Source organism: Castanea sativa, chromosome 8 (genome assembly GCF_040712315.1).
Source record: "Castanea sativa cultivar Marrone di Chiusa Pesio chromosome 8, ASM4071231v1".
In the NCBI taxonomy this organism is placed as follows: Eukaryota; Viridiplantae; Streptophyta; class Magnoliopsida; order Fagales; family Fagaceae; genus Castanea; species Castanea sativa.
This window is the reverse complement of record NC_134020.1, coordinates 52,482,317-52,496,794: the sequence shown is the minus strand read 5'-3', so window position 1 is coordinate 52,496,794 and position 14,478 is coordinate 52,482,317. Positions and strand designations below refer to the sequence as shown.

Sequence of the window (14,478 nt, the reverse complement as noted above, 5' to 3'; positions counted from 1 at the left end):
TTTAGAGGCATATTTTGTGTTTATTTTTAAGTTTTCAAAATTAAAAGCTCGGATTTGTGTGAAAACACAAGAGCGAGCTTGTTTAGACCCTTAATAAAACTTACGGTAGCTTGCTTTTACTCTAACTTAAACTAAGTGCGGAATAAAAGTAAATGAGCGCAAACAATCGATAAAACTATTCTAAGCTATATTCATCCAATATCAATAGTAAAAGATAAGCTTAAAGAGTAGGGAAAAGAGATGCAAACATAAGATAACACCGAGACGTGTTATTGAAGAGGAAATTGAAAAACTCAGCAAAAAACCTCTCCACCACCCTCCAAGCAGTAAATCGATCCACTAGAGAATAAAGTTGGAGTACACGAATAACAAAAGACCTTCCAAGCCTAGTCTACTCAATGTACTTAAGCCTTCCAAGCTCCTGCTACCAATTGACTTCTCGGAACCTTGTCTTCTCTAACTTTCCTGGATCACGCAATTTAGCCCGATTGCATCTACCATTGAATGACACCTTCTAATGCTTCCCAGCAGCACCAAAACCTCACTTGACACTCAGATTGGGTGTGGTAAGTGTTTGGACTATCAACCTCTCATGAATTTAAAGATGGAGAGATAGGAGTAGAGGAAAACCACAAGAAAATGTGTAGATGATTGTGTGTATAACAATCTCTAACTCTCAAGTGTATTTTCTAGGGTTTTCTCTCTAAAAAACACTCTTTACAATATGTGGGAAATGAGGGTATATATAGTGTGGGTAAAGACTTGGTAAAACAAAATATGACATTTTGCCGAATAGAATGTTTCATGAGTATTTCGCGGAAAAGCCTTACCCGTAAAACACTCGCGAAATCCTCTAGGCTGGCATGATTCTTCACCTTCCAATCATGTGCTCTACACATGGCTCTTTTGCGAGATAGTTCCTCACAAAGCACTCGCGAAATCTATTTTTTCATCGTTTTAAGTTTGAGTCTTCACACTTATCCATTACAATTAAAAACCCATATAAATACAGGGAAATATGATTGAAGAAATTACAATCAAATTTGGCACGAAATTAAAGCTAGCTAACACAAAATAGTTGTAAATTACAACTTTACAAAAATAAATAACAACTTTCAAATTCTTTAAAAATATAACTAAAACCAAACGTTTTTATAAAATAAATTTTTTTTCCCCTTCCAACCCATTGAGAACATATATGCAGGAATAGGGGATTTTGGAGTATTCATATATTTCTTAGCCCTATCCTCTCTGCACTAGATTGATAAAATTTTTGCATCGGATTCTAGCTTGATTCATGTTAGTGTATCATGAATTCATGAGTGTACTGGGACCTTGCAACCACCAGCATTGAATTGTCATTCCAAAAATTAGTCACATTATCTATCTGTACCTCTCGACTGTCTTTTATTCGAAATCTTCTTATTGCTGGTGAAATGTCAAAGCTTGGAGATTAATTAATTTTCTTGTCTTTTTTCTCCTTTTATCAAGTAGTAAATATGAAAACAGTAGAGAATTGAAATCAAACCACATGGTGCGACTTTTGAATATTGGTTGGATTTGACACTGGATACCACAGACTTTATCATAACAGTGGGCAACAAAAAAATTTCATTGCGATAGAGGTTTATTGCAACAATATGTAACTTATTGTAACAAAAAATTTCGTAGCAATAGGGCTATTTTCTTGTGGTATGAATGGACGTGCATTGTACAGACCTAAGGTCATCTGATTTTAATTGTCCGAACTATGTGTTGCCTTATTCTGGGAAGTTATGTAATTTATTTTTTGAGAAAATTCACTTGATTAATTAGTACACAAAAATTTCTTCTAACCAAAAAAAAAAAACCTTTGATCTCTATATGCTAATATTACATCGTTTGGAAATGAATAATGATGCGAACTTAAGTGTGTTGGAAAATCTGAAAACTGAATATTTTTGGAATAAACTTACTTAATTACGTTTTATTAATTTCTATAGATGAAGACTTATCATTAAAAGGTAGTTCTCTTTAAAAAAAAAAAACCCCTTAAAAATAGTTATTTCCATGAATTTTGTAGAAGAAGAAACTATATGATAGGGCTACACCCCATCAAAGGTCACACCACTTTTTTGTGTATAATATTTGTATTAGGAAAAATTGCAAATTACACTCCTAAAGTTTGAAAGTGTTTAGATTTTACACCCTGAAATTTCAAAATTTGGATTTTACCTCTTGAAATTTGTGGTGTTTGAATTTTACACCTTAATGTTTCAAAATTTAGATTTTATACCTCAAATTTTGAAACTTCGGGGTGTTAGGGAGTAAAATCCAAACACCTTTAAAATTTAGGGAGTAAAATTAAAATTTTGAAATATCAGGGTATAAAATTCAAACAATCTCAAACTTCAAAAAGTAAAATTCCAATGTCCCTGAACTTTAGGAGGTGTAATTTACAATTTACCCTATTCATAGGTTTTTATTTTTTTGCTGAATATTATTGTTTGTTGGTGCTTAAACCTCTCTCCCTAGGATTTGAATTTATAGTGTTTTCTAAATTCTATATACAAATAAAGGTATGTCCCATCAACTTTGACAGGTTCATAAGAGCATCCACAGCAGTGGAGCTAAAATTTTAGCAATTTAACTCCACAAAAAGTTACTTTATCTATTTTACTTACTCACTCTACAAAATATACTACAGCAGTGGATCTATTTTAGCTTTCAACACAATAAAATAATATAAACATTACAATAAAATAATATATCTACTACAATAAAATAATACATCCAAAAAAAAAAAACACCACAAACCGATCCACCACCACTGCCAACCAACCAAGAACAACCGCCCACAACCACCCAACAACACCTAGCAAGCCAAGAACAACTACCCACAAACACTGCCAAAAATCCAAATTAGCCAAAAACCACCATAAAATTCACCACCAACACAGCCACACCACCACTGACCCACGAAATCTGCGGCGCTCTTGAGTTCAATAAAAGCGATGCCGGTGGAGCTTGGATCGGCGGTGAGATGGAGGACTGGGCGAGATGGGTCGGCAGCATGGGATGGTGATGTGGGCGATGAAATTGAAGATCGACAATGAAGATGAGGATCGATGGTGAAATGGAGGACTGAGTGAGATGGGTCGGCGATGAAGATCGACGATCCAAAACAAGTCGGTGATGAAGAAAGAAGAGAAAAAAAGATATTAGATGAACAGGTTGGTGAAGAACAAGTCGGCGAAGCAAAGAGTAGATGAGAAAAAAAAAAAAAAAAAAGAGACAGAAGGAAAAACGAAGAAAGAAGAGAAGCCGGAGAGAGTGAGAAAAAGAAAGAAAGAGAAAATATTTTTTAAATGAAAGAGAGAGAGAGAGAGAAATTTAATAAAATATTTTTTATTATTATTATTTTTTTTTTACCTTTGAGCTACAGTGCACATCTATCTTTAGATGTGCACTGTAGCTGGAAGCAAAAAAAAATTTGCTATAACTCCACTGCTGGAGCATCATTTTTGGTGTTTGAGAAGTTAAAAAATACTAATATATATACCTATATAGCACCACTGTTGTGAGTGTTCTTATAATTTCTTCCTTCAATGAATTAGTGATATAGTATTTCATCCATTTTCATCTATAATATTGCTCAAACTTGTAACATATTAACGCTAGCTTGTGTTATACACCATTCAAAATTAAAAAAAGATACAAACTTTACTAACTTGAAAGGTATTCCGGAAAAAAAAAAGGGTAAAACTTCAAGTGAAAGGTAACTTTCCTAACTTGAAAGGTATATTTCTATTGATCTACAAATTAATTAATACTTCATGAATGCATACAAAAATGGGTAAAAGTAAAACCCCATGAATGTTGACACATGACCGGGCACCGTTCTGTAGTTCCCCATCACTCTAAAACCATCATTGTCAGTCAAAATAAAATTGACATGATAACTTATTTTCTAGCACTAATATGGCAATGAAGATGGACATGATAAGTAATAAAGGTCCTCCGCTAGCTCCAACAATTTGATGGCCTCCCACCTTTTTCTGCTATTGAAAAGTTTAAAACGAATCTACCTATAGCTAGGACAAGAAAGTAGAAACAAATTCATTTGTTTTGATTAATTGGAGGGTTTCATAAGAGAGCCCCTAATTTTCCGGTTAGTAATCAATAATGGTTTTAGATACTGATAATAAATCTCTCTCTAAAGTAAAGCTAATTTGGAAATTATAGAAATGTATAGTAAATTATTGATTATTTTAAAAGTTCAAATTAAAAGAAAAAAAAAGTGAATTTAGTCATTTAATCATTATTTTAACGGGAGGAAATATATACTTCCACTTACTGATTTATGGGTCTAACAAACGTTCAACTAAAAATAAGCTTACAAAGAAAGAAGCAAGGTTAATTTAAATATTATTTCAAAGAATCCAAACACAAGTCTTTTCTAGTGAACTTTTATTGAGGTGAATGGTGAGTTACATCTTGCTTGTACAGTGCCACAACTTTAAGAAACCATACTTTCTTAACCAAAAAAAAGGCCTTTAAGAAACCATAGAACAAAAAGATAATGATCAATTAATGTGCTTTATTATTACTCAACCAACATTATTAGAACGAGCAATCTGCTTGAGCACTTGCTCAAGGAGGTGGGCCGTATCAGGAGGGTGTGCCTCCAATCTAGGTCTCTCTGGCAAAACCCATCTCCCATCACTATTCCTCACCATCCCTTTGTTCTCATCTTGCCTCCAACATGGTGGCACACCGTACTCAGTCTTCAAGAAATCACAACACTTGTTGACAAGTGCAATATCTCTCTTATTCACCAAGCAAAACCTCCTCCCCTTGCCATGGTACCCATCCACCAAGTGTAAATGAGCCTCCAAATTGTGTGCACAACCCATATCATTAGTGGGCTTTAGAAATGGGCTATGAGTGTGATCCAATGCAAGTTCCACTCCAACATGAGCATAACTCCAAGGAAATGACATAGCATCCTCCACATACTTTTGAAATTGGAATTTCTCATTTGCTATAATACCAGGCACATTTGGTACTTTATCTTGCACATTAATCACTCTTAGTACCTTAACTCCAAGCTCATCACACCGTTCCTTAAATTTAAGGTTACCCACTCTAGGACCTGCAAAGGAGTACACTGTGATGGGAATTTTATTTGTCACACACTCACCATCACGTACAACATTTAGTCTCATCTCAGCTATATCATAAGCACTTAATATAGCCAAAGCAGCACCAAGACTATGCCCAGTGATTGTGATACTAATTTCTTCGCCTCTATAGTAATCAGTAAGCCTCTTGATCTCAGCTAGAACTTGTTCACGAGCCGAGTATGAGCAATACTTACAAGCATCTTCTTTTTTTGTGTACAAATCATGGAACCCTGATTCAATCTTGATTGTTGGGTCATCACCAAAATTAGCAGGGTGGAGAATATCCTTGAGATCAGATATCCATTCAAGGTAAGTGACTGTGCCTCTCCATGCAATAACAATATCACGACGCCCTAGCCTTTTGACCTCTTCTTCATCGGTGGTGACTGCTACACAGCCCATCCAGTTTGCATGGGTGCTCCAAACGCTGCTCATCTTGGCTTTTTGAAAGAAATTGGGCAGGTTGATGTTTGAAGTTGCGTATAAGTAGCGACTGATATTGTATCCACAGTTGCCCATGTCAAGCTTTTCGAAGAAATGGGCTCCTTGGTATTTGCATGTGCCACAATACTTGGAGTGAGGGTCAAAATCGAAGGAATCGTAGCATGCTTGTGCAAATTCTCCATACCTATTAGAATAATGGTTGAGTGATTACATTTATAATTTCATCAAAGTATAAAAATTTTGGACAATCGATAAATATCAGAATAGATGGTCTTGAGTTCTAAGCTGTAAGAGGAATTTGGAGTACCTGATTATTTCATTTCGGAGGTGGGAATTCATGGGGTCTAGAAGTCCTTCCCAGTCATTGCAGCCTTGAATTTCCTTCCAAATTTCACAAAGAGGCTCCTCCTCCTCCTTCTCCTCCTCCTTTTCTTCCTCGAAAACTAGAGTTTGAGCTGGTGATTTATCCAACTGTGGGGTTAAGCTTGAGACTGAAGAGCAGTTTATAGATGTTCTTGGCTTTGGTGAAAAGGGTTTGTTTAAAAGGAGGAGATTTTTGGATTTGTTGAGGTTGTATCTTGGTAGGAGGCCCTGAGAAAGAGGTGGGGGGTTTGATGACTTGGGATTAATGTTGAGTGATAGTAGCAAAGAATCCATGAAAGGTTTTTCTCTTCTCCTCTTGGCCTAGGAAGGCTTTTTTTTAAAAGAGAGAGAGAGAGAGAGAGAGGAAATTAAGTGGATTGTATTTGCAATGATATCAAATGTGTGAGGAATATAGAAGAAACACACAGTGCTTGATATGAGGATGTTGTGGATTATGGGGTCCCGTCACTTATGTGTGTATGCAAGGGTGAAAGGGAGAGAGAATGGGTGGAAAATACTTGTAAGATCTCTGGACAAGAAAGTGATGAGCAATAACTAAAGTAAGTAATTGGTTGCTGAAGAGTGGCTATTGTTATAGGCCAATATGGGTGTGAGAGAGAAAAGGTCAACGCGAGAGAAATTCAAGTACTCTATGAGTGGGGTGGTGTTGACTGTTGATATATACAGGGGTTGTTGAAGAGTTCAATCACTCAGTATACCCATATTTTTGTGGCAACAGAGGTCTTGAAGTAGTGAAATTTTGGTTTTGCATAAAATTTTTTCCATATTTCAGTGTTTGGTATAACTGAAAATGTTAGTCAATAGAAAATATTTTCAATGATCAATGAAAAATTATATATTATCAAAATGGAGAAAAATGGTTAACTCTTAATAAAAAGTTGTATAGTGTAAATCGGTTTGTGGAAATTTTTTATGTAACCAAACATAGAAAATTATTTTCAGGTCATAATCAAATAACAAAAAATAAAATTTTATCCCACCAAAATCAATTTTCATCTATACTATCTTATACTGAAATAAACAGAGACTAGGTGTAATGAAAATTCACATTAACAGTGACTTTCATGTATATAGTTTCTTATATTTTAATCTTCTCTAGACTATACTTTTTGATAAATATATATTTTCTTCTCTTTCTCGAGACTATACATAATTACTCAAAGAGGAAAAAAGTAATAATAAAAATAAAAGGAGGTTAAATTTGGGCCAGGATCGTTAGAGCATTCACAGCAGTGGAGCTAAATAGCTATATTGCTATTTTAGCTCCACTCAAACCACAAAAACCCACCTGCAGCAGTGGAGGCAAAGCTAAAAAATTTTAGCTTTGCGCTACAGTGCTCATGTGTCAATACATGAGCACTGTAGCTGAAAGTTATAAAAAAAAATAATATTTTATTCGGCAGGTGATTAAAAAACAATACTTCAGACTCCTTTCCCTTTTTCATTTCACGCTACCCTCTTTTCTCTTCATACACTCCGGAAAGCCTCTCCATTTCACTCTCTCCTTCTCTTTCTCTTCACAGTCCCTCTTTGAGCTCACCGCCACCGCCACCGCCGCCGACGCCATCTTCTCTCTTCAGTCACTCCGGAAGTCTCTCCATTTCACTCTCTCCTTCTCTTTCTCTTCACAGTCACTCTCTGAAGCTCACCGCCGCCGACGCCGTCTTCAACGTCAGCTGAGACCCACGCCGATCAGCTGAGACCCACGCCGACGCCGTCTCAACTCTCTCAAGCTCAGCGCCGATCAACCTCAGCCCACGCCATCCAAGCTCTCAACTCTCTCAAGCTCGCCGCCGCCGGCCCTTGCCGTCTTCAACGTCACCGTTCCACCTGGTAAGACCCACTGCCGATCAACTGAGACCCACGCCGATCAACCCTCTCGGCCTCAGACCCACGCCGTCCAAGCACTCAACTCTCTCAAAACTCTCTCAAGCTCACCGCCGATCAGCCCTCTCAGCTCACCGCCGATCAGCCTTCTCAGCTCACCGTCGATCAGCCCTCTGTTTCACTTCAGGTCAGTTGAACATTTGTGAATTGACAGAACGTATTTGTATTGGACAGAATGTATTGGGAATTTTCTGTGTGCAGGGTAATTTTCTGTGTGTATGGAATTTTCTGTGTGTACAGAATGTATTGGACTGAATGTATTTGTGATGAAATGTATTGGAATTTTTCTGTTTGCAGGAATTTATGGATTTCATATAGATTTCATAACCATGATATTACTAAAAAAAGAACCAAAATGAAGTTTGTAAAAAGAACCACATCCTACACAGTTTCTAGAATACATGTTTATATAGAGAAATGTTGGTTGACTGATTTCATCTCTATCCATCAACTAGTACTAAAAAAGAATTTAAGTTTTGATATAAAGATTAGATTGGGAATTGTCTATGTGCAGGGAACTTTAGCCAATTTTTTTTTTTTTTTTTTTGGCTTTTGATTCAGAGCATCTATGAATAGACAAAATATATTTGTATTGGAATGTTGTGGGGTTTTTCTGTTTGCAGGAATTTGTGGTGTGGTTTTCTTTATTAGTGGGATTAAGCTACCGTCAAATTAAGTATTTATGCATAATCATGTTCTATTGTTATGATTCTAAGTATTTTAAGTTTTGATATAATTATTCGATTGGAAAATTTTTGTGTGTAAGGAACTTTACAATTTTTTTTTTTTGTCTAATTTTATGTAGTCACGTAGAGACATGGAGTCATGTAGGGGCCTACCATATTACGCGGGTATCATGAATGGGGATATAGAAATTGACTCACAAATTTTAGGAACATCTCAAAATACTCCTGTGTCAGTTTCTAATTCTCCACCTGAAGTTGAGAATGCCTCTTCTACAAAAGGAAAACGGGGCGCTAACTTTAGTGTAGAGGAAGATCAACTCTTAGTGTTAGCATGGCTTAATACTAGTATTGTCCCGTAAGCAGTAATGAACAAACACAAGCTACATTTCGTCAAAAAGTTTGGGAATACTTCACGCAGTACAATAAATCCGGTAACACACGTACTATTACCTCCTTGTTAAGTCGTTGGGGATTGATCAGTGAAAGGACAAATAAATTTGCAGGGTGCATGGCTAAAGTTAACACACTTCATAAAAGTGGTATAACCGAACAAGATCAGGTATAAATTATATTGCATTAGTGTTAATATACACATTTATCAATAGTTTGAAGATTCTAATCATGTTTTTTTTTTTTTTTTTTAGATTATCAATGCGAAGGCTTTGTTTTTGGAGATACACCAAAAACCCTTTCTTCTTGAGCATTGTTGGCTCATGTTAAAGGACCAACCAAAGTTTGCCAATCTTAATGGAAGATTAAGAGCATCCGTGGCTCCAACTCCAGAGTCAACATCTATTGGCGAAGGGGGCGAAGGGGATTGTGGGTCCGGACTTGGTGACGGTTGCAATCTTGAGAGGCCAATTGGTAAGAAGGCCGAAAAAGCCAACCGAAAGAACAAAACCACCGGAAAAGATGTAGGGGAATATTTGACTAAGAAAATGAAATTTATTGACGAGGTAACTCGATTGGAAGAGGAAAAAATGTTAATTGAGAGGGAAAAACTTACAATTGAGAAGGAAAGAAGTGAAGAAAAACTTAAGATTGAGAAGGAAAAAGTCATGATTGAGAAGAAAAAATTTGAGATGCAATATATGTTAGAGGAGGAGAGAATCATGATGAAAGATACAAGCGGCTTGACCAGAACACAAAAAGCTTTTTATGAACAACTCCAAGAGGAAATCATGGCAAAACGAAGTTCACATAATTAATGGGTTTGATTGTATTTTGGATGTAGCTTAGGCCTTTATGTATTTTGTAGTGGCTTATGTAAGCCTTTAAGTATTTTGGTTGTAGGCCTTTAAGTATTTTGGTAGTAAACTTTTAAATTTATGGTATTTTGGTAGTATTTTGTAGTGCCTTAAAATTTATAGTATTTTGGTAGTAAACCTTTAAATTTATTGTTTATCTTGTTTTGCTTTGATAGAAATGAGAGCAAGTTGTTGTTGTTTTGCTGAGTTGTTGTTGTTGCTACTAATGCTTTGATAGAAATTAGAGCAAGTAAAATTTAAAGTATTTTATAGTATTTTGGTTATATTCAATTTGTTGTGGCTTATGCGTAAATTGGTTATATTCAATATGTCACTTGACTTTTTAATCTTGCATCTATAGTAATAATTGTTTTTCAATTGTCTTGAAGGTTGCATCCATGAATCGCTCTTTGTTGTACAAGTTGATTCTTGATGACTCAGATGAGGATGAGATAATCGAAGAACTTGTTATGGAAACATCATAACCTAAACGTCGTCGCTCTATTCGACGTAATCATTTGGCAGACCATGAGAGGCTTTTTCTTGATTACTTTGCTCCCACGCCAGTATATCCACCCGCTTTATTTCGTAGGAGATTTCGGATGAAGCGTTCTCTTTTTCTTCGTATTCAATCTAAGGTAAAAGCTCATGACTCTTACTTTGTCCAAAAAAGAAATAGTGCCAACAAACTTGGTTTATCTTCATTACAAAAGATAACTGCTGCACTTAGAATGCTTGCGTATGGAGTATCGGGGGATTTGCTAGATCAATATGTGCGGATTGGAGAAACTACTGCATTAAAAAGTTTGAAAAAATTTGTTACTGCGGTAATTGATGTTTTCTCTGAGGAATACTTAAGAAAGCCAAACAATGAAGACATTGCTAGACTGTTAGCTCATGGCGAACGCCGAGGTTTTCCAGGTATGTTAGGTTCAATTGATTGCATGCATTGGAAGTGGAAAAATTGTCCATCTGCATGGAAAGGTCAATATTGTGGTCATATTCGTGAGCCTACTATTGTTTTGGAGGCAGTAGCATCATATGATCTTTGGATATGTCATGCATTTTTTGGGTTACCTGGGTCAAATAATGATATTAATGTGTTAGAGCGGTCTCATGTATTTAATGAACTTGCTGAAGGACGTGGTCCTGCAGTACATTACTCAATCAATGGTCATGACTACACAATGGGATATTACCTTGTTGATGGTATATATCCAAAGTGGGCAACATTTGTGAAAACAATCCCATCTCCACAAGGACCTAAGCGAAAATTATTTGCAGCAACCCAAGAAACGTATAGGAAGGATGTTGAGCGTGCATTTGGAGTGCTTCAAGTACGTTTCGCAATTGTCCGTGGACCTGCACGCTTTTTCCATCTTGAAACACTCCAAAAGATCATGAAAGCGTGTATAATTCTCCATAACATGATTGTTGAAGATGAACGGGATGATAATGAAGTGGTAAACTTGGATTATGAACAAATTGATGGAGTGGATAATCCTCCTATGCAAGTGTTACATGAACAAAATGATGAATTTCTGTCATGCATTGAGAGGTATGGACGCATTAGAGACCGAGACATTCATTTTCAACTCCAGAAGGCCCTTGTTGAACATTTATGGTAATTGCATGGTGAGTCGTAGGAACTTGTGCGAGTGTGTGAGTTTTATTGTAATTTAGTTTGAGTTATGTATGTGAGTAATCTATGGACTACATTGTTCCAGCTATAATATGTGTTTTATTTTATATGTTTTATTATAAAGTTCCTCTATTTCATAATTTAGTTTGAGTTTTGTATATATATAATTTGGAGTTAAAATAAAATATTATTGTTACGCTATCATGATGATTGAGAAATTGTTTTAGTAAAAAAAAAAAATGTATAAGTATAATTTGGGCGGTGGTGGAAGGGTTGGTGGCGGCGGCAGCTGCGGTGGTGGAAGAATCGGTGTTGGTGGTAGTGGTGGCGGTGGCGGTGGCTGCGGCGGTAGCGACTGCGGTGGCGGTGGCGGTGGCAGTTGCGGTGGTGGAATAATCGGCGGCGGTGGCGGCGGTAGCGGCGGCGGTGGCGGTAGCGATTGCGGTGGCGGTGGAAGAGTCGATGGTAGCGGTTGCGGGTAGTTGTGATGGTTGTTTATTGTAATGAATATATTATTTTATTGTAGTGGATATATTATTTTATTGTGATGTTTATATTATTTTATTGTGTTGAAAGCTAAAATAGATCCATTGCTGCAGCATGTTTTGTAAAGTGAATAGGTAAAATAGATAAAGTAACTTTTGGTGGAGCTAAAAAACTAAATTTTTAGCTCCATTGCTGTGGATGCTCTTAGATAGCAAAAAAGTTGGACTTTAAGAGAGTACACCCTAGCAGGCTCAAAAGTGTGGGTTGCCCATTAAAATTTGTCGGTGTCAACTAAACTATAAAGTAGATGGTGATGTTTTCACTTTTCTCCCTTGTGTTTGTTTCTCAAGAAACAAAATAAATTTATAGTTAATCGTTCGTGCCATTATAATGTTAAAGAAGCCAACATAAAAATAGACCCCACATGATTTTAGGCACATTAATAAAAAATAAGTTTATTGTGATTGCTTGAGGGATGATAATATGTTTATTGTTGGGTAATTACATGTATGTGGAGTCCTATATAGAATGATTAAGAAAAAAAAAAGACTAATATAATATAATTGAATCCAAATCAATAGGCTTGAATTAGAGTCTTTTGGGTAAATATTGTTAAAAATGAAGTTTTTTGTGGTTATAGTCACTGTTCCAAGTTATTTGGGAAAATGAGGAGAGAGAGTGAATTTCGGCAACACCGTTGCCGAAATTCTAAGAAAAGTATGAGAGAGAAAAGAAAAAATGAGAAGAGAGAAATTTTGGAATTTCGGCAACACTGTTACTGAAATTCCTTCTGCCCAGCCCCTGCCCTAGTCAGTGAGTGCCCAAAAGTAAAAAAAAAAAAAGTTTTGTGGCAATCCTATTGCCGAAAATGGAGGGAAAATGTTAAAAAAAATGAATTATGGCAATGGGATTGCCAAAATAGGGGGGAAAAAAAAAAGAATTGTGACAATGGTATTGCCGAAATAGGGGGAAAAGAGAAAAAAAAAAAAAAAAAAAAGGATTGTGGCAATGGTATTGCCGAAATAGGGGGGAAAGAGAAAAAAAAAAGAATTGTGACAATGTTATTGCCGAAATAGGGAAAAAAAAAAATTATGGCAAGGGTATTGCTGAAATAGGGGGGAAAGAAAAAAAAATTTGTGGCAATGTATTGCCGAAAGAGGGAAAAAAGAAGAAGAAGTATGGCAATGGTATTGCTGAAATAGGGGGGAAAAAAAAGAATTGTGGCAATGCCATTGCCGAAAATGTGAAATTTTTTTTTTTTTAAGAAAAATCAATTGTGGCAATGGCATTGCCGAAATAGAGGGATTCTTATCTGCCTGAAACAAATTCAAATACCGTTTGATTCTTATTCAAAGTACATAGATTCTAAAACGTGAAAGTTATAGAAAAAAAATGATTGATGTGACAAATGAGATTTTTGCAATACATAGATTCTTTGCTGAGATTCAAACGGTACTTGAATAAGAATCTTTACAAAAAAAATGATTGATGTGACAAAGAGAATCTATATCAGTTTGCCTCCCATGATAAATGACTTTTTTTGTCTTTTATTTCACATTTTTGTAATAAAAAGCAAGCCCTTCTTGAAGTTTTCTCACAAAACACTTCTACTTTTCATCTCTCCAATTGTTCAGTTTTTCTTCAATTTTGCTTCAGCGTACACAACTAAAGATTGTAAGTTTTGAGTTAATGTAAGTTGTTTTGTTTTTTGCTTCAGCGATTATGATTATTGTTGTTGTTGTTGTTGTTGTTGTTGTTTTTATTCAAATTTTAAATTAATGAATTTTTTATGGTTAGGACTACAAACATTTTTAGTATTGTTGTTATTTTGTATTTATTTATTATTATCTAATTGTGTTTTTCTTTTTCTTTTTTGCAAGTATCACTCTATAATTCTCACTCTTTCAGTTGGTATCACAATTATCGTAAGCATCTCAACTCTCTATCTAATTAAATTTACGTATATGTTTTGTTAATTTTGAAATTATTTAATATTATTTATTGTTATTATTAGTATATGACCACAAAAATTGTAATAAATTGTATTATTGTGATTTTTTTATAATCAATTTTACTTTGTTATTATCAGTTATTACATCATTACTTAGAAAAAAATATATTGCATAATATGTTTGTTGATTTATAATAAAGATATGTATGTGTATTATTTTTATTATTATTTAGTACAATAAATCGTACATTTGTGTTTCTTTTTCTTTAAAGTTTAGTTGACATAAAAATTAATTATATACTTTATATATGGTTGTAAGTGCACAATTGCACCTGGACCCAAAGACAATCACGGGCTCAGGCCCAATGAGCCTTAAACAATAAAATTTGTAGAGTGTGGGCTTGAAACCTAGGTTAGAAGTACTGGGAGCTCGATAACAGGTTTTTATAAACAAATACAAGTAAATAACGAACAATAATTGCAATGGATCTTCTCGGACTCAAGCCGAGGACTACTTCTTTAGTATTTCTCTTTCTTGCTTTAAGATTACAATTTCTTAATTTCTTTCTTAGTTTTTCCCTTTTTC

General features: G+C 35.3%; 2 protein-coding genes across 2 annotated transcripts; one reads left to right on the top strand and one right to left on the bottom strand.

Annotated features, from left to right (window-relative positions):
* Positions 1–4,562: 4,562 nt before the first annotated feature.
* On the bottom strand, positions 4,563–6,497 carry LOC142607110 (phospholipase A1-Igamma3, chloroplastic). The gene is made up of 2 exons (XM_075778533.1): positions 5,917–6,497; positions 4,563–5,793 (listed from the first exon to the last, which is right to left on the bottom strand). Exons 1-2 carry the CDS (start codon positions 6,264–6,266, stop codon positions 4,590–4,592), a joined length of 1,554 nt encoding a protein of 517 aa, XP_075634648.1. The 5' UTR covers positions 6,267–6,497; the 3' UTR covers positions 4,563–4,589.
* Positions 6,498–8,697: 2,200 nt separating this feature from the next.
* LOC142606527 (uncharacterized) lies at positions 8,698–11,441 on the top strand. The gene is made up of 5 exons (XM_075777859.1): positions 8,698–8,921; positions 9,047–9,125; positions 9,211–9,430; positions 10,339–10,734; positions 10,921–11,441. Exons 1-5 carry the CDS (start codon positions 8,698–8,700, stop codon positions 11,439–11,441), a joined length of 1,440 nt encoding a protein of 479 aa, XP_075633974.1.
* Positions 11,442–14,478: the final 3,037 nt, after the last annotated feature.